At 46.9% G+C, this 18,194-nt stretch overlaps 6 protein-coding genes across 6 annotated transcripts; 3 read left to right on the forward strand and 3 right to left on the reverse strand.

The window, feature by feature from the left end:
* Positions 1-2,244: 2,244 nt before the first annotated feature.
* BDZ99DRAFT_538565 (uncharacterized protein) lies at positions 2,245-3,749 on the reverse strand (the record flags this gene model as incomplete). Its single annotated transcript, XM_033726644.1, has 7 exons — positions 3,196-3,749; positions 3,024-3,142; positions 2,792-2,814; positions 2,521-2,546; positions 2,373-2,389; positions 2,324-2,340; positions 2,245-2,255 (listed from the first exon to the last, which is right to left on the reverse strand). The coding sequence occupies exons 1-7, from the start codon at positions 3,454-3,456 to the stop codon at positions 2,245-2,247; spliced, it is 474 nt and encodes a 157-aa protein (XP_033573307.1). The 5' UTR covers positions 3,457-3,749.
* Positions 3,750-4,207: 458 nt separating this feature from the next.
* Positions 4,208-5,614, forward strand: BDZ99DRAFT_538568 (uncharacterized protein; the record flags this gene model as incomplete). Its single annotated transcript, XM_033726645.1, has 1 exon — positions 4,208-5,614. One exon carries the CDS (start codon positions 4,208-4,210, stop codon positions 5,516-5,518), a length of 1,311 nt encoding a protein of 436 aa, XP_033573308.1. The 3' UTR covers positions 5,519-5,614.
* A 217-nt stretch (positions 5,615-5,831) lies between these two features.
* Positions 5,832-6,398, forward strand: BDZ99DRAFT_538570 (uncharacterized protein; the record flags this gene model as incomplete). Its single annotated transcript, XM_033726646.1, has 2 exons — positions 5,832-5,940; positions 5,992-6,398. The coding sequence occupies 2 exons, from the start codon at positions 5,832-5,834 to the stop codon at positions 6,282-6,284; spliced, it is 402 nt and encodes a 133-aa protein (XP_033573309.1). The 3' UTR covers positions 6,285-6,398.
* Positions 6,399-8,471: 2,073 nt separating this feature from the next.
* BDZ99DRAFT_538572 (uncharacterized protein) lies at positions 8,472-9,391 on the forward strand (the record flags this gene model as incomplete). Its single annotated transcript, XM_033726647.1, has 2 exons — positions 8,472-8,626; positions 8,729-9,391. The coding sequence occupies exons 1-2, from the start codon at positions 8,510-8,512 to the stop codon at positions 9,389-9,391; spliced, it is 780 nt and encodes a 259-aa protein (XP_033573310.1). The 5' UTR covers positions 8,472-8,509.
* Positions 9,392-11,280: 1,889 nt separating this feature from the next.
* BDZ99DRAFT_538574 (HET-domain-containing protein) lies at positions 11,281-14,163 on the reverse strand (the record flags this gene model as incomplete). Its single annotated transcript, XM_033726648.1, has 3 exons — positions 11,281-11,829; positions 11,881-12,151; positions 12,194-14,163. 3 exons carry the CDS (start codon positions 14,161-14,163, stop codon positions 11,281-11,283), a joined length of 2,790 nt encoding a protein of 929 aa, XP_033573311.1.
* A 2,583-nt stretch (positions 14,164-16,746) lies between these two features.
* On the reverse strand, positions 16,747-17,781 carry BDZ99DRAFT_479610 (uncharacterized protein; the record flags this gene model as incomplete). The annotated part of the gene is made up of 7 exons (XM_033722255.1): positions 16,747-16,770; positions 16,917-17,026; positions 17,074-17,242; positions 17,298-17,359; positions 17,407-17,540; positions 17,574-17,618; positions 17,759-17,781. The coding sequence occupies 7 exons, from the start codon at positions 17,779-17,781 to the stop codon at positions 16,747-16,749; spliced, it is 567 nt and encodes a 188-aa protein (XP_033573312.1).
* Between the last annotated feature and the right edge of the window lie 413 nt (positions 17,782-18,194).

Here is an 18,194-nt window from a genome sequence, read left to right on the forward strand (position 1 = left end):
TATAGCTATATACTAGAATACTACTGCCTTTAAAATACCTGTAGTAGAATACCGCCCGGAAGTAAGACTTAAAGCTATATTGCGCCTTATTATTATATCCCGGTTTAGATAGCTATCTAAATAACAGCTTATAGCAGGGTATACCACGGGGACTATATTATTATTGTTTAGATAGCTATAGCCTATTAGTTCCTCCTATTTAACTTTATCGCTAGCAGACCTATATTTTTAGGTGTTGCGTTCTAGTATAATAGCAAATACGGGAAGAAGGCTACGGAAGGGCAGCCTTAATTACTAATATCTACCACGCTTAATTAAAGGCCACTAGACTCTATTAATTATAGGCGCTGTTAAAGCCTATTATAAGAGTATAGTTACTTATATCTCTCTGTTATTTTTAGATAGTTATATATAGAGGCAAACGTGCATATATAATTTACAGGATTATACACTTTATATTATTCTTACTTCTATACTTTCCCTGTGAATCGCGTTGGTTTTAATAATACCTTGCGCTATAATTACCGTAACTATCTCCTTAAGCTTTCCTCTTATAGCCCTGGCTATAAGACTGTTATTATTGCCGCCTTAGCTGCCGGACAATATTATAGAAGGCCTTCTTAATATTTATATAGTTCTTAGCGGAAGCCTCTATAAAGTTATATTCCAGCTCGCAAGTAAGTACCCTGCCTTCCTGTATTAAAACTTCGCGTTCTATTACCCTATTACACTTATTACCTACTAATATAACTAGCGCCGGGCTAAAAGCAGACCCGTTTAATAATGCGCTTAGTGGCGAGCCGGGGTATATTAGTAATCCGGATAGCGATAATTCTTTAACCCGCTGAATTTAGCGGTAAAATTCTTAGATGCGTGTAAAGAACAACCGAGACGAGATGCTATAGACCAGCACAAAGCCCTCGCCGCCCCGTATCCACTGGTCTCTTAGCGCGATATATTCTTCTTAGCCTGCAGTATTAAGCACTTCCAGCGTGCATAACTAGGAATTAATCTGCACTTGCTTGCGGTATAAGTTCTTAATAGTCGGGTTGTATATTTTGATAAAGTAGTGCAGGAATAGCTAGAAATACAGTTAGCGATTAATATTTAACACAATATAGAAGGGGCCCACCTGGATAGTTAAAGCTGTCTTCCCGACGCCACCGTCCCTGAACACTATAAGCTTGTACAAAGGTTTTTTCCCCGCTATAATAGAGAGGTGTTTATCCAGAAACTGCTAAGCCACTTTTAAGTTATAGAAAAAATACGAACCAGAGGTTTAGGAAGGGGTAGAATAGAAGGAGATTAGTTGGACAGTCTGGCGGTTCGACTAATGCCTAAGAACTTAGGGCGCAGGAAGACGCAAAAAAAAGTGCAGGAAGGCAACTGGTGAGGATGGAATAAGAGCCGGTAAGGTAATAAGGAAGGACCTATTAGCCGCGTCGGGCGTAACTGCTTAATATAATATCCTCTCCCTCGTGCTAATCTAGACCCTAAGTTAGTTTCCGGTACGATAGAAAAAGGATAAGCAGGGTTCTTTGGCCGCGAAAAGCAATTATCGTATTTCTATAAGATAGGCCACTTTATAGCGCCGGCCATAACGACGGAGCACTAAGCTTTGCCTTATTTTATAAGGAGGCATTATTCAACTTCCTAACACGGTAATATTCCTGTACTCTTCTAAATAACTACCGCTTGTCTCTGCAACCGATATAATACCGCAGGCAATAGTAGCGGAGAGATAGTGTAGGAGTAGTAAAGGAGGATAAGGTGCGCGCCTCGCGCTGAAGCTAAGCACGGGCCCGCCCGCTAGCCTAAAACAGCATATTTGGCGCACTACAGCTTTAGAAGTATTCTTCTGCAAGTAATTAGACTTAAGCGGGATAAATAAACGGCTACAAGTTAAATTGCTAGTTACTATCGAGTTACTATCGAGTTACCGTGTGGGCCGCCCACTAAAATAACTCCAGGGCTTTGCCGACACTATCGATTAACTCGTTTACGACTGGAATCGACGCCTCCTTTATCTAACCGCTACTCAAGCCCAGAACACAAGGAAATATAAGCTAGGCAGTGCCTCGAAAGGCCCACCCCAGTGCCTTAAAGGCCTACCCCCCAATTCCGGATTATATATAACTGCGAACCGTTGCGAACTAGGTGGTGCGTGATTGCCAGCCGAGTGTAAGCATTCGTATAAGTTGTTGGGGAGATTGTTATAGGATGTTGTATTATAAAATCCTCTGCTTATTTTAAACCTAGAACAGGTATTAGGACAGCGGGAATATAGGCCGAGATTATTAGGAGATTCGACTTTACTCTATACCTGTAACTTGTCTTAGCCTTTAGAAACCGGCAATAAAGCCTCTACTTACTGTCCGGCTATTAGGCCCTATAAGGGCTGTTGTTAATATAGTTATAGCTAGAGGTTTCGATAATTTAACTTTGCTTAATAATTTAACTTTGCTTAATATCTGTAACTCGTCTTAGCCTTTAGAAACCGGTAATAAAGCCTCTACTTACCGTCCGGCTATTAGGCCCTATAAGGGCTGTCGTCGACGTAGTTACGTCTGTTTTATATAAAGGAAGTTTTAATACAAGGCCGCAGTAATTTGGCATAATATATTGTATAAGTTGTCTAATATTAGGGACCTAACAGAGGGGCATAAATGCAAAGAAGAAAAGAGAAGCCTGCAAGTGTTAGTGAGAAAACGGATGCTGGAAAAACTTAACATACTTATTCCACAATATAAGTGCCGAGACGATTTTTGTCGCAAAATACAACAGCACTAACGAGAAACGCAATTTCGGGAAGAACTATTAATGCTAAGATAATTACGTTTATATGCAGAAATAAGGGTGGTATTACCATGCTTTTGTAAACACAGGCTATTTTAACGGTAAGACTAAGGGTTATAAGGGCCCACGTCGACGCGGTAATACATCTTAGAATCCATTCTAAATAAGGGAACAGCCTACAGAAGAATTATCATCTCGTCCGTTTCCAGGTACAGCTAAACACTTACCATCCAAATATAACGGTTAGAATCACTCCAACCAGCCCTATGGCCGGTAAAACCAGCCGTACAATCTTCGTACTAATGCGGTAACTTAACCCAGAAATAACTTGCATTTGACAAACATACTAACAGGCAGATAAGCATACAATACTGTTTAGTCGAAGAACGGAAAACTCACATCGAACAGCAATATAATCTGCTGCGCCCCGATATTGGCCCATGTGCCAGAGCTACAGTCCTTGCTATGGATGAAAGACACAAAGCCGACGAGGACGAAGATGGTGTACACTAATAAGATGATGACAGATATTGCATGACTTAATCTGCTGCGTTCCGTCCTTTTGCGTACTGCAGCGGTTAAATGACCAACAGTAGAAGTAACGCAGCAGAGGATGATAACACCCCAGCCAACACGCAAGCAGTCAATAACAGAAGTCATTGCGTGCGTGGCGTATGCAGAAGAAAGAGGATGTGTGGTGGACTCGATGCAGAGCAACAGAAGGCAAACATGCACGGTTCGCTCAATGCAGGAGCCGCAGGAAAATATGAGAAGCGGTGTAGGAAGGAGGCGCAGAATGAATGAAAGCTGCAGAGGAGCCTGCAGGCAACAAGCGGAGTAGCTGTGGTTGAAGGCAAACGTGCATCCTAGCCGGGCGTAACCAGCTCTATATCACCATGTCGGTTCTCTCCGTGCCGCACTTCAGATCCCCTGAATCTGTTGCGTTCAAGTCCTGGCTCTTTAACAACCTACCTATCCCGGCATCCGATAATCACCAATGGGTTGAAGTGGCTGACAATCTTTCACATCCAGAATGCGCAAATCTGGTGAAGGCTTGCCAATCTCTACTGAGACATGGGCGGCATCACATCCGAATAATACCGGCCGCACTACCCGCGCCACTTGCGCGTCACTTGTCGATATTCGGACGCGGAAAGAGAGGTGCAGATGCGGGATTCATCGTGTCCATTATTTAGTAAAGGAGCTGGCAGAGCCTGGAGCGACATGTTGTAAAAGTGGCGTTTCCTTAATGCTGTCGCTCGGAGCGGGGAAAGTGGAAGCGCCAATCAGCTTGTCTCCAGTACTTGCGCGCAAGTACTGGCGGCAAGCTGATTGGACCAAGCAAAATGGCTGCAGGACTTGACGGAACGCCTCACTGTGCTTCGCTCCAACTCACCTCCTCCTCCTCAACATGGATACCCTCAAAGTTGCCTTGAATGTCTTAATCAATGCCTTAACCGATGCCTCTGAGGATGATGTCCAGCAGTTACTCCGCTCTGAACGCACCAAAGTATACGAGACGGCGAAAAGGCTTCAATTATTGTCACCTCCGCCCGCGTCCCAATCTTCTGCTATACCCACTCTATCTCTCCTCTTTCCCGCCGATACTAGGGATACACCAACTCCCAACAGAGCCAGCAACGCATCAGTCGTTAATCATAATATCACTTCTTCGCCCTGTTCCCCCTCAGGCAGAACCAGCAACGCACCGACTGTTGGCTGCAATGGCACCTCTCCAACTTCTCCATCCTATCCCTCCTTAGACAGCACCAGCGACGTACTGAATATCAAAGCATCTACAAGGCATCGCCTCACCGATTGCGAAATCAAGTCAAAGTGCATATCGATACTTGATACTTTAAGTTCTCACCGCAAAAAAATTCGAAAATTTACAACTAAAACGGTACAAATTGCAGTTGGCCGTCCACCGAGCGAACAACTAGACCTAGACTTTCGCCTTTTAGATATCTCCCATGGTACCAGCCTCCACGCCAAAAGCGATCAGGATAAGTTTCGAGTCACCCTCGCCGAGATACATCTTGCATTAGAATTCGAGCAATGGGAAATTGCAGGATTCGGGGGTCTTTCAAGAATTCAAAAAATTATAAGAAACTTCGATACGGCAAACCAAAAAAGGGGCCGGGGGAGGACATTCCTGAGAGGACTCGGAATCCCCAGTAACAATTTGAAGATGGTGTCGCTAGCCCTTGGTCGCGGGATTAAATCTCTTGTCATCGAACGTCTGCTCTTCCAAGAGACCGTGCTACTACGGAAGAGTGGCAAATCCAGCAGGGCATCATCTGACGCAGCTGGGGGAACAGAATCTATCATGGGAACTGGCTCCACGTACGCGTCCGACGATCACGAAGAGACCATGCCCGACGATCACGAAGAGACCGTCTCCGATGAAGAGACGGACACGGACGAAGAGACCGTCCCCGACGAAGAGACGGACACCGACGAAGAGACGGACACCGACGAAGAGACCGTCCCCGACGAAGAGACGGACACCAACGAAGAAACGGACACCAATGATCACGAAGAGACAAACGCCAATGATTGCGAGATGAACATAGGAGTAGTAGCCTTTTCGACGTTTATATATACGGAGTGGCACAAGATACCTTATAATCACATTCAAATCTTCGTCCGGGAATTGTTAAGATATTGTAAACTGCTCAAGCTTGCGAAAAATACAACGCCCTGGATGAAGGAAGCCTAACGTTATTATAATAGTCAAGTTAATCGTAGTACAAAGCGAAAACGACAGCAGGCGGCCTCCCAGCCTGCTCCTCCTACCTCTCGCCGCAAGTTGATACACTCAGGCGAACCCGTAAATGCTTCCGGGTACCCAACTCGTCCACCTCCAAACTGCAGAACTCTAACGCTGATCCTCCATATAGTCAATCATACTCGCAACTCTTCACCGCTCCTCTATCAGAAAGCCTCACTAACGTGCTAACACACAACCATCAGACTAAACACTCAGGTTACTTATATGGGCGTCCTATATCACAGGGGAATGGGTGGAAATTATGCTCAGGAGCAGGAAATGGTGCGTGACACGGAACTTACTTTATAGCAAAGCTAACGTCTTCGTCACAGGCGAATATCCTCAGCAGCCGCAGACTCAACAAGTTCCAAGTAAGTACAAAAAATTCATTATAAATCACAGATATTGCTAATACCTAAAAGGCCATTATGGGGCGCCGCAGTTCCAACCAGAGGATATCCTAACAAACCACTACGATAACATGCCTGTACAGCCCTCCAACATGCCGACCAACCACTCCAACATCCTAACCAGCTACGACGACAACGTGTTTGAATGGCCTTCCGGCATGGCCAACCCCTCCGACATGCTAACCAGCTACGACGACGACGTGTGTGAATGGTCTTCCGGCATGGCCAACCCGTCCAACATTCCCCTCCGACAAACTGACCAGCCTCTCATGGTATCCACGCTACAAACCTCACGCCGTCGCTGATAAATGCTGGCTGCCCAGCGGCGCAGAAGATAGCATAGCCCAAAGAAATACTTTTTCGATCTGGGGATTGTTGGTATTGGGTTATGTAGACGCTGTCCTTCGTGATTCGAATAGGGATAACTATCTGATTATATGGGCCCCCTATGTATGATCCAGGTGGCCCAACCGCTCGGAATATTCCCGTGCGCCGCGAGAGCTGGTATATTTAGATATATGTATTAGTGAAGGCTAAGAGGAACGTACATCTGGAAATTGCTTCATTATAAAATTTGTTATAAAATTTGTTCTCTGCTTTTCTAAGGCAGAGGGCTGCCCCTCTGCTATACATTTCTCTAGTCTGCCTGCCCCTTCTAAATTTGCAGCAGTATATTCTTTGTCATGGACCTCCTCCCACGTTTCCAGTTCCTTATCAATATCTATTGGGAACTGATCGAGATGCGACGGCATGGGTAGTGTAGGTAGATGGAGTTGGTGGGTGGCTTGTTTTAATAGGCTGCGCGTAGATCTCTAAATAAACGGCATGTTAATAAAAATGGGAGAAAGCTGCAGGGCACGGTGCATTGCTTACCTGAGAGACGACACAAACTTTGCTGAAAGGGGGGCGTCTTCAAGGCGCTGTTGAAGTCTGCACATCCTGGCGAGGGGTAGACAGTTGGGCATTTGCTTAAAAGCCTAGACCATGTGACTGCCCCAATTTCCGGCCCCATCCGTGCTGGTCTCGTCACGCGCCACTCTCCGTATTTTGCCGGCTAGCGTAGTTCTGCGACTAAGCCACAGAGCCTCATCGAACGTCAACTCTCATGCCTTCCTTGACAACTCGGAGCACACCGCCAAAAAGATATTTACGACGTCATTTGACGGTTTACGCGCAGCACACTGTGGTCCACATACCTTCAGTGGCGTTTGGCGGCCTCGATTCAGGCCTCTTCTCGCCGAACATCAACACCATGCTCCAGCCTACCCATCGCAAACCCGCCGCCGAACAAAGCGCAGCTGCCTGTCATTCTCCTCGTTTCAACCCCAGCTCCTCGCAATTCTCCCCACAAGTGCGACACCAAGCTGCCGGCGTCATCAGGGACGGCATGCGCCGCCGTGGAAACCCGCTGCCCGTCCTCCTGCAACTTTAGCACAAGCCGTGGACTCCAAGAACCGCCTCACCATGCGCGACTATTCGACGCTGCGGCGTGTGAGCTCCGTTCTCTGTATGCAATTAAGTTGTCCATCCTTCCGCGCGAGAAGAATGCCTACCACTTACTCCTGTGTGCAACATGTGTAGTAGGATAACGCTGCTCCCTTTTGTCCTCGCCGCAAGTCGCGGTTGATCCTACATGCGCCTGCTATAAAGGAAGCTTCTCGGTTACTTTAGGAACAGCCCTTTATCACGCTCTACAGAAGCAAACGCCTAGATAATAAAATACCGATTGTTAACTTAACCGATCTTAAGGCCAAGTTTATTAAAGAGGTAGAGGAGGTAGAGCAAGCTTTAAAATGGGATTTACTAACAATATCTGTTCCTGTAGACGTCCACCGTTCTTATATAGAACTCGCGGAATCCCTTCCAGCAGTCCTACGCACACTGGCAGCAAGCTCTTAACCCAGATCGCTCCGCCAAATTCAATTAGCTCTTGCGCACGGTGCCGCATAAAGTTTTATAGATCGCGGTATATGTTTTGGCCGCCTACGCTACTAGGATTATCTACAGGCTTGGCAAGCGTGCAGTAGGCATAGAAGACTATCCGGTGGAACCTAGTCTATTATCTAATAATAGGACGTTATTAGACCTTCTTCCCGGAAAGGAATATATTAACATCGCGCAACTTACGGTCCCTTTTAGAGAGCAAATACACTCCCTTATTAAGGACGCTGCTATAATACTCTTTAGTTTAACTTCGGGTCTATAAGCCGTATACCACGCTGTAGATAAGGTAGTTAGGGATTCTAAAAATATAGTGGCTAGTCTTTTAAAAGAACTCTAGGTATATATACAGACTGTGGACTATCTAGTTAGCTAAAACCGTGACTAAATAATTAAAAAAGGGACGTCCGGCGGGTTTCCCTATAATACCGAACATATAAGGCTTTATATACTCTTCCGTTAATTCTTCCTAATTTCTTAACTAAGATATTACAATAACCTCTGCAAGTCTGTTAATACTATTTTGCTTTATTAATACTTTAGCACTCCGGCGGGCCAGGGCGAAAGTGGTGAGTTGTTCGAGACAATTATGTGCATCGCCCTTGCTTGCTCGATCCTCGGAGACAACGCCCCCTGCCTTCTTAGACTTTTGCTTCTGGGTCCCTTAGGCACCGGAAAGGGCCACCGCATGCATTGGCTTAAGGAAGTAATTGGCTGCCGCAAGCTGGAATTTAACTATGGTGATATGTCCGTCAACAATCTTTCTTTCAACCTATACCTCCGCCTGTTTAAGCTTAACGGGGATTAGTCGGACCTGAATTACTTAGGAAAGATTTCCGACGGTCTTTGGAGAACTGGGACGAAAAATCCGCTTATTAATATTAATAAGGTCGACTTTAAGGGGATGCCGCCGCAAGAGTTGGCCGCATGGAAGATCTTCCTTGGAAAGCAGCGCAAGGGTCACCCCCTTAGGGGACCTATAATCGCCGTGTCCACCAACAACAAGCGCGACGAGATTCCACAAGCAATCTTAAGGAGGTGCTTGGTTATCGAGACAGTCTCCCTTAATAGTGATGAAGTCGGGTATACCGCGGACGGCGTCTTGATCGGTTCGACCTCGGACATGAATATTGTTTCGACTATGCGGTCTTTTAGGGAGGCTCTGTACAGCAGCACGAAGCCAATCGAGAAGCTCCTACCTGATGAGGAGGTGCTACGGGCAAAGGCGATCAAAGTCGGTCAAGAGGTGCACACGAAGTTTAAATCATTTGCCGCAAAATTGAACGCCGACCCAGGGGGGCGAACTATCCAGAGAGTCCTGGCCTTTGTTCAGTGTTTTGCCATGGGGTATGTTTTGTTATACAAAGAAGGCATCCCGGACGACGCTCGTTTTGAGAGGTTGATCGAGTCTCTATCTGCGTTGATAGAGAAAGAGCCGAAGCCAGAGAAAGAGCCGAAGCCGGAGGAGTAAGGCGACGGGGCCAAGTCGTTGATGGTGTGATCACAGTTATCTAGATTTAGGAGGGCGGTGTAGGAGCAGACTAGCCGATAAATGGTATGCCTGCGAAATCAGAGGCCTTTCAATCGACGGATTGATGCGGAATTCAACATTCCGGCGATCAGGATTCCCATTCTAGTCCAGTTCATAATGTCGTGTTCCGCCTGCACCCATGATCGATAGCGTCTCCCGTGGGCGAAATCATGCCTGGCGCTCTATCCTCGCCACATCGGCTGTTGCATAGAAGCTGATGTTCAGATGCAGATTCGAGACTCGCAAATATACAGGCATCCCCACTCTTAGTTGGACCTTGCCTGTATTATTAGTTTGCGATGTAAGTTAGAACTGTTAAAGGAGGCAGGGTTTTATAACGGTGAACTTTCAGCATGTCCTTGAATAGCGCAGCCAATTCAAAGGCAACAAGCTGCTCTGACTGCCTATGGCGAGAAAGCGGTTGGCTTGGGCTACTCGGAGGGGTGGTTGCGGCACGAGCGTTTAAGGGCACTGCCGTGACGAGCTTAGATAGGACTGGCATTGTTGCTCTGCGAAGCTTCGATAGCGTAGCACTAATCTAAAATACAAGCTTGAAATAAGGAGTTAAGTGTGCAAAAGAAGTCGATAGTATTATTTTTCAAAAGAGATTTGCCTTCTTTTATACCCATTAATCCGAAATAAGTTGCAGCTGTGCCGCAAATATTTACTGCACCCCTTCTCCAGTTATGCAAGCTATCCCATATCGACCCTGGAAGACGCCAGGTCATATATTAGTATCGATTGACGTGGCGAGAAGCTTTACTAGGTACAGCCGTGTGGGAATGGGGCTGCTTGTGCAGACATCAGCAATAGTTTGGATGCGAGATTCCAGTGGCAGTAGCGTCTATTAGAGTGAGCGCCAGATCATACTAATATCCGCCGACATAGTAGAGGTATTGGGTACGTTTTTTGCCGTAGCTGCATGCGAGGATCTCAGTTCCGGAACTAGAGTGAGGTGAAGGGAGATGCGACTGCCGTGATCGATGGGCAGGAACCAGGTGAACGTCTTGGATTGATGAAACGAAAGAGAAGTAAGTAGAGCAAGGTAAAGGAGACATGGTTGGTCCGCGAACAAGCGAACCATTCAAAGATCAATGAATCAGTTACGCGGAGACCTGAGCCCGCCGATCCAGGCTGCAATATCGGGACAAGGTCGGTCGGAGGAGTGCCGCAAAATGTTAGAGAGAGACAAATCACTGGGATCCCGCCGCCTTTGGCGAGCAGTTGGTATTATGGAGGAAACGGAGGGGCTCAGGCGTTGTTGTGTCGAGACAGCATGGTTTAAAGGAAATGCTAGTAATAGCTACGGTGGTCTAATAACGTGAAAAGTGCAACAACTGAAAATCGAAAATTGAAACCGAGAACCCCGCACCACCAACCTGGACTTTAAGCTTCCATTTATTCAAGCTAGGACGTACGGATACTCACACGTGCGTCCAGATCTGGTCAACGAATTACCTAAGCTCTAATTGAAGGGCGTATCAACGAGTCCTACATTCACCCGCTCAGGTACCCAAATTGGCTGGGAAATGGGCGCCAGTTGCTCTTCCTATTTCTCTCGTTGTTCCTTTAACTGGCAGTCGTGGTTTTAGGGCCTTGTAGTATTTCACTACGTAGCGGTCAAGCGAGTCTTTGCGTTTGTAGGGGAGGATAGGTGAGGTCGGGGGCTTCCATCTCAACTTGGCGGTTGCGGTTCGGGCAAGGAGTGTCCTTGGACTTGGGAGAAAATTCTATCTATTATTGCCACGGCTCACCTCCCTTAATCGTCGGCGTACCCTCTGGGTCGACCTGTTGCGTGACATTAACGGAGAATTATGTGCTGAATGAGATCAAACTCTAAGGCCTCGCCAGAGTTCCATAGAGGCCAGCTTCATGGAAGCCTTCGGCAATTGATGTTGCCGTGCGACGTTGCTTAGTGAGGAGATGTAGAGATACACAGCTGAGTCGGCGAAGGATGGTTTGGTGTATTTGAGCGTGGGCAAGCACCAAGCAAAGATGGACACTTCGATGGATCGGAGAGTTGAGAAAGCGCCTCTGCGCGTCTGTATATTCCTGGAAGCGAGGAATCTCGAGAAAGGTCGTGACGGCGCCACTTTCCTCAGACCTGGGCCCGCTGGCGAGAAGGCGACGGCGTTGACGCTGGAGTTATGGCCCTCGAGCACGCTGCGGCAAGCATCCCAGTCGTCTTCCCGTTTTGACAATAACTTAATCCACTTTGGCATTTCGTCTACAAAAGCTTTTCGTACTATACTTGCTTCTGGGGCAAATATAAGAGCCGAGGAATATATTTGTAGAGGAGCATCTTGGAGTATATGTCGGAATCGAAGAGTAAATCGTCGAGCGTCATGGAGAAACGCAGAAAGAGCACTGTTTGATGCCTGTATTGCATGTTAGTGTAATACAACGTTAGAAAAAGGTAGAAACCTTACCTCAACGAGCGTAGAAAGTGTTTCTAACAAGGAAACACATTTGTGTGTATCTCTAATTAGACTCATCGCTTCAAGCCAGTGAAGGAAGTGTTTCTGGAGGAACGTATCTACAGTAGCCTTGTTGCTAACAAGACGCTGGCTCTGCTTGAGGTGATACACCCAGTAGCGGCAAGCATACTGCAACTCAGGCGACAGGTAGGTTGAAATTTCTCCTTCATCAACCTCGCTTCTCAAAGTCCCAGGCTCTAAGTCGCACATGTTCTGTTGTAGGCTGTTAGGGCCGGACATGAGTTAAAGGCAATGAGACGCTAACCTCTCGTGTCTCGCTCTCTCATCTACCCAGAAGGGGCTCTGTCCCTGTTTTCGAGGGTCGACAAGGAACTCGCGAAAGGACAAATGCAGCAGCCTGACTGGCATATCTTCCTGGTTAGGAACATTAAGAACAGAGTGCAAAGAGTCTAGCCGACAGGTGATCTCCTCTTGGGGCACTTGGAGAAGGCGTGCAAGTGAGATGCGAGAAAGCGGCCTCGCTAGAACGACAATACTGCCTAGAAGTTCTCTAAATGCATGAAGCCACTCTTCCTTCTCGTCTTCCTGCTCATCAAGTAGCTGGTCTAGAGCAGGGAGGTAGGTTCGATCTAGCTGCGAAAAAGTCGACTTTCGATACTCCAGAACTTTGCGTAAGTACCCTTCCGGGTTACCTCCTTTGCTGCCAATATATCGACACACAGTAGCAGCATAGATGAATAGCGGCACAGCTAGCTCAACTAGAGCCTGAATCTGGTGTGTCGCTGGCCAGTCTGAGGACAGCATGCGCGCTTTTCGTATTGTACCAAGCTCATGCTCTAGGAAGAGACGTATGTCGTGTTTAATCGTAGTTCTTGGTACCTCGTGAAGGACTAGGTCTTGGTATGTGCCGTTCGGCATCTCCTTGAAGCCGAGGCGAATGTAGAGCTCTGGTCGGCTAGTTACTACGATCCGTAACGGCACTGGCCGGATAGCCTTCGTCCGAGCAAGCAGCTGAAGGATCGTTCGGATGTCTTGCTCTTGCTCACATTCGTCGAGCGCGTCTAGTACGACAACGCGCGCCAAGGTCTGGGAACAGGCCTGCTTTATCCCCACGAGTGGCTGCAGGATCAGCTTCTCGAACTGGTCTTCCAGAACTCTATCCGAAATAGCTGAGTCCTCGTCGAGCGCCTTCCTAATGCCGGGTAGCATGCCTGGCTCACAAGCCACCAAGTCGTTAGCGATGGTGGAGAAGAATCGTGAGGCGTTGCCGCGCTCGCCTTCGCCTCTCTTAAAGAAGAAGCTTGCTCCAAGCTGGCCGTGGCTGGCAAATGACTGGGCAATCGTCCGCGCAATTGTGGACTTTCCCGTACCAGCCATGCCGCTCAGCCAGAATATAGGTTTGCTCTCCTCGGCATTCGCCCAATTCGCGATGTCGTGCAATAGCGCGGTGCGGGTGTTCGGTAGACATCGTGAGTTGTGTTCTTCGGCATGGGAGTTATAGGAAGCGCCGGTCGCGATGGGCAAGTTGATGGAGTTGTGCTCTCGAATCGCTTTCCGCAATCGGTCTAAGGCCTTCTGCCGCCCTTCTCCGTAGAGAAGCGGTATCTGGACGTCGAAGATGCCTAGAAGCGGGTACGCTGCGTCTTCCTCGCGCTTTGTGTTGCGTCTTCGTGCCCACGACATCCGTTCGTCCACAGTGAAGGAATCCATCGGACTTCCTTCAAGGGCTTGCACAGCGATTCCAGTGATTTCATAAAGAGTCTGCATCAAAGATCGCTTATCGCCAAGCCGATCACCCTCTTTAGAGAAAAACTCAACCGATGCCGGGGCAATAAGTTCCTGAAGCGTCCAGCCTCGAGTAAACCATCTGCTCTTCCCAATTGCCGGTTCCCTTCTCCGATGCCCGTCGCTATTATTTTCAGCGGCTCCGCTGGAGACGTCGGAAAGATAAACGTAGCATCTCTTTGCGTTCTTGTACCAGCGAAACATGGAGATGATCGCTTCTGAAAGCTCTGAGTTGTTTGACTTGTCGATGCAGCAGGTGTCTATCCAGAAGTGACGCAGGCCGTCACTCTCAGCCTGTTGTGCGCAAAACCGGATCTTGTCGTATCCCGTCTTGCTCTTTCCGCTGTCCTTTGTTATATCATCAAAGGTCACTTCTTGATCCTCCACCCAGGTATGAGACAGTATCGCGTAAGGGGGGACCAGATCGTCGCCGATCAAGTCCTTCGTCCAGCCAAGCTGGTCGCCACTCGTGTAGTACAATAGTCGCATCGCGTCGTGTACAAGGCCCGTCAGGCTAGCGATGGAGGGATCGGTGGAGTATGGCGGCTCGCCCGCTCGCTAGGGCAACGGTCGTCGATAGTGTAGTTAGGGCTGTCGCGAGTGACAGAGTTCATTGACTTGCGTATGAGAGCCAAATCCACCTTAGCAGCTGTGTAGAAAGTCTGTGATTACGACAGACTGTATCGTGGGTGCGCAGGGTGGAAGGCGCAGCCCAGATTGTGAACGAGCAAGGCTGCAGCATGTAGAGCTGAGAGCTGAGGGAATTTCATCGCGAACGAAACAGCCTGCATGCTTCAGCTACGCCAACAGACAGGCAAATACATCTCGCATTACTTATTGAGAACGCGACAATATAGAGTGTGGGATATAGACCGCATGTGGCTGGCTCGGTCCACAACAGCGAATGCGATGATGGTGATGGAATATTAGATTACATTCTGATCTTGATGTAAGATATACAGAATCGTCCTGTACTAACCACAACTAGAAATCGCTCAGATCCGAAGTACGAACAGGGGTGGCAATCTTGCATGGAAATGCGCGCCACAGCAGACATAAGGCTGATGGTGACTTTCTAGAATTTTAGTAAGCTTCTACAGTTTAGAGAACACCGTTTATTTGCATCGTAGGGTTGCAAAAGCTTGATGGTGGTGCTGTACAGAAGGAAGTCTGCTTCGCTAGAAAAGAAGACTCTGTATAAATCGGCAGGGAGGCGACGATGCGTGACGTAATTTTTAGATAGAAGAGGTCCTAGATGTTAAAGAATAGCTGCAATATATAATCTATAAAGACTTGTCGCGAATTTGAATAAGTACACAGATTTTGAGTCGCTTGAAGTTGAAGTACCCCTCATATTTCTCGGCGCGGGGTGTTTCTCGACCCGCAGTGAGGGACGTTAGGCCACTATTCCGGAAACTTGCGCACTCGAGTAGACCCTACGCAGCTTCCACTATGCCTTCCCTACGGTTAAAGTAATGATTGGTGCACAGTGTCGCTGATGTGGGTCCTATGCGGATTCGCGTCGTCAAACTTCTCATGCGATTCGATATGTCTTGCCGAGTAACTTAGTCATCCTCTGCATGCTATGCAATTTCGCATCTTATCTTGGGTATTTTTAGTTATCCTGCTTACCCTGTGCAATTTCAAATTTCACCTTAGAGTTTAGCTTAGGTTGCACTACTGATCTGTGTTTGCCCAAGCACTAATATCTGCTAGGAAATCTTCATGGAATCCCGAAGACAAGTGTAACGTCCAATCCTCTCTATAAATGTTATAAATGAGAAATTGCGTCTTGCGCACTCTGCAATTAACTAATATGGATATGAGATGCATAAATACACCATTTCGCTTGGCAAAGCCTACGATTACTGGGCAGGCCAACTTCAGCAAGACTTCCAGGGAACGATTTCCAAGATAGAGAAAGCACACGGGGCTTTGCAGGATCAATATGATGAGATCCTTGCGACAGATGCTGTTTTGCACCATCAGCTTGGGCTGGTCAGGCAAGACGCAGAGGCCGACAGCGACCAACTTCAACAGTGTCAGAAAGTGGCAGTTGAGAAAAACTCAGGTTGAAATTGATGTGAACTCTGCTTGTATTCTCGTGGCCGTACGGGCCGAATATATACTAATAGGAAATAGCCCACCCCCTAGGTCTATCAGTCTAGCTGAATAGAGGCCAACTGAAAGGAATGGACCCAGCTGAGAGGACCCTGGTGTAGCTGAACAGAGGACCTCGCCACGTTGAGTGCGCGCTAGTAGCAACCAACTAAAGAACGAGAATTAAGGAGAGAGAAAGGGGGGGAGTGCCTGTACGTAGGTGACCGTGAACCGTATAAGTTGTTGATCCTAGGTTGTAGCTGTTACAGCCCGAGTGAAACACGTTAATACTCAGGTTGAAAATTGATGTGAACTCTGCTTGTATTGTAGTGGCCGTACGGGCCGAATATATACTAATAGGAAATAGCCCACCCCCTAGGTCTTATCAGCTCAGCTGAATAGAGGCCAGCTGAAAGGAATGGACACAGCTGAGAGGACCCTGGTGTAGCTGAACAGAGGGCCTCGCCACGCTGAGTGCGTGCTAGTAGCAACCAATCAAAGACCGAGAATCAAGGAGAGAGAAAAGGGGGGGAGTGCCTGTACGTAGGTGACCGTGAACCGTATGAGTTGTTGATCCTAGGTTGTAGCTGTTACAACCCGAGTTTAATAGAACTAAGCTTTAGGACGAAAGCGCAGTGGCGAGCGACTCCGCCTCAGCAACCGGATCTCAAACAATGGAAAAGCAACAGAAGCGAAGTAAGCCGAACTAAACTAGCTACAATGAGGGCAGTCACGTGTCACAGAACATGTACTAGCAAATGCGATTCCTTTCCCTCCAACGGTAGCAAACTTTGCCGTAATGCAACTTATTCAAATGGCCCATTCTGCCAATCGCAAGGCTGAAACAAGGCTCGTCCTTGCAGAAGACGGGGTTACATGCGAATTCATTATTGCATAAGAAATGGTCTAAGCTCTGGTACCCTAGGTTGACCCAGGGGCACAACTAATACCAAGTCCACGGTCGAAGCTTGTTTAGATAGCACTAGGAACAAGATTCTTCGATTACGATCCAGCAAACGTACCAGCAATTTATAAATCTGCTCTTAACATTACTGTTGAAATACTGCCTCGAAGGAAATGCGATATCAGACAGCGCCAACATTACCCTTACCACGCCTGAACATGGCCCTCAGTGCACTCACCTTTTCACTTAATATGGGACGAAAGTCCAACTTCTTTAGGTAGATAGTGTCATCCAACATGCTTCGAACTATCTCGCGAAGTTTGTCACCTACTTCATCATTCGTACACACTGTCCACCCGTTAGTATTAGCCGACAGGGTAAGTTGGAAAACTTACGAGAGACTACAGTAAGGCCCTTTCGGATTTTAAACTCAGCTCTAATTAGCTCCTTAGCATTTATAGCATTATAGGTAATATCGATGCGCTCTCCGATTTGCTTATAATCTCCTCTCCGTGTTTCTTTCGAGAGGAAATTCCCCCGCACGAAAAGGCGGATGTTAAGGATCTGTAAGCTTGTTAGCATTATTAGCGTTAATCTTAGTATAAGAAGGCGAACATACACGCCCAGTATCTTGTTCCTTTAGCAGATGTTGCATCCTATCGGCGACCCAAGCGGTTTGTACTACCCTTAATTAGCTAACCCGCCACGCGGTTAGGAATAACGCTTACATTCAGACTCTACTTCCCAGAAGAGAGCTATCCGTCTTATCTTTACTTTGCAGTTATAGTATCCCTTTAAAAGCTTTTCAATATAGGGCAACTGGCCAGCAATCCCTATACTAGTAGCAAATAAGAGCACGGTACTATATAAATCAAGTTAAAGCTCCTTTCCGTACGGTCCCTCGATAATAGCTCTTATCTTGGAATTGTTATCAAAGTTACTGCTAGTGTGCAGCAGCAGGTTCTTAGTAAATCCCTTCTATCTCTAGATAATAAATACAATATATTTATTACTATTATTATCGCGATAACTCTAAGATATATAGAATAGATATAGCTAAGCAAATAATATATAACTTACTTCTGGAATACAAAGGTAGGCATACTAACTAGCTTTAGATTTCCAGGGCCTTAACAGTCGGACGTGTATATAACAGCATTTAAAACAGGTATATCCCCTCTATACAGCTTCTTAAACGTTATTACCCGAACTAAAGCTTAGTTAAGCGGCTTTCTAAATTTTATATTATAGTATAGAATATAGTAGAGCCGAGCAGCGGCGCTAATTACTTAAAGAGAAACTGCAGCAACTAAATATACTACTAGAGGTTTTAACAGTATTCTAGAGGAAGTATAGAGATATATACTACTAATAGCTACTATAGCAAATATTAGGTAAAGGTTTAAAAAGACTTTATACGCACGCGAGCGGAGGGGCCTAGAATAAAGCATAATAAGGAATATAATTCTAACCTAGATATATTAGCAATATCTCTATTATATGCTGTTAAGACTTA

Source organism: Mytilinidion resinicola (assembly GCF_010093595.1).
Source record: "Mytilinidion resinicola strain CBS 304.34 unplaced genomic scaffold BDZ99scaffold_16, whole genome shotgun sequence".
In the NCBI taxonomy this organism is placed as follows: Eukaryota; Fungi; Ascomycota; class Dothideomycetes; order Mytilinidiales; family Mytilinidiaceae; genus Mytilinidion; species Mytilinidion resinicola.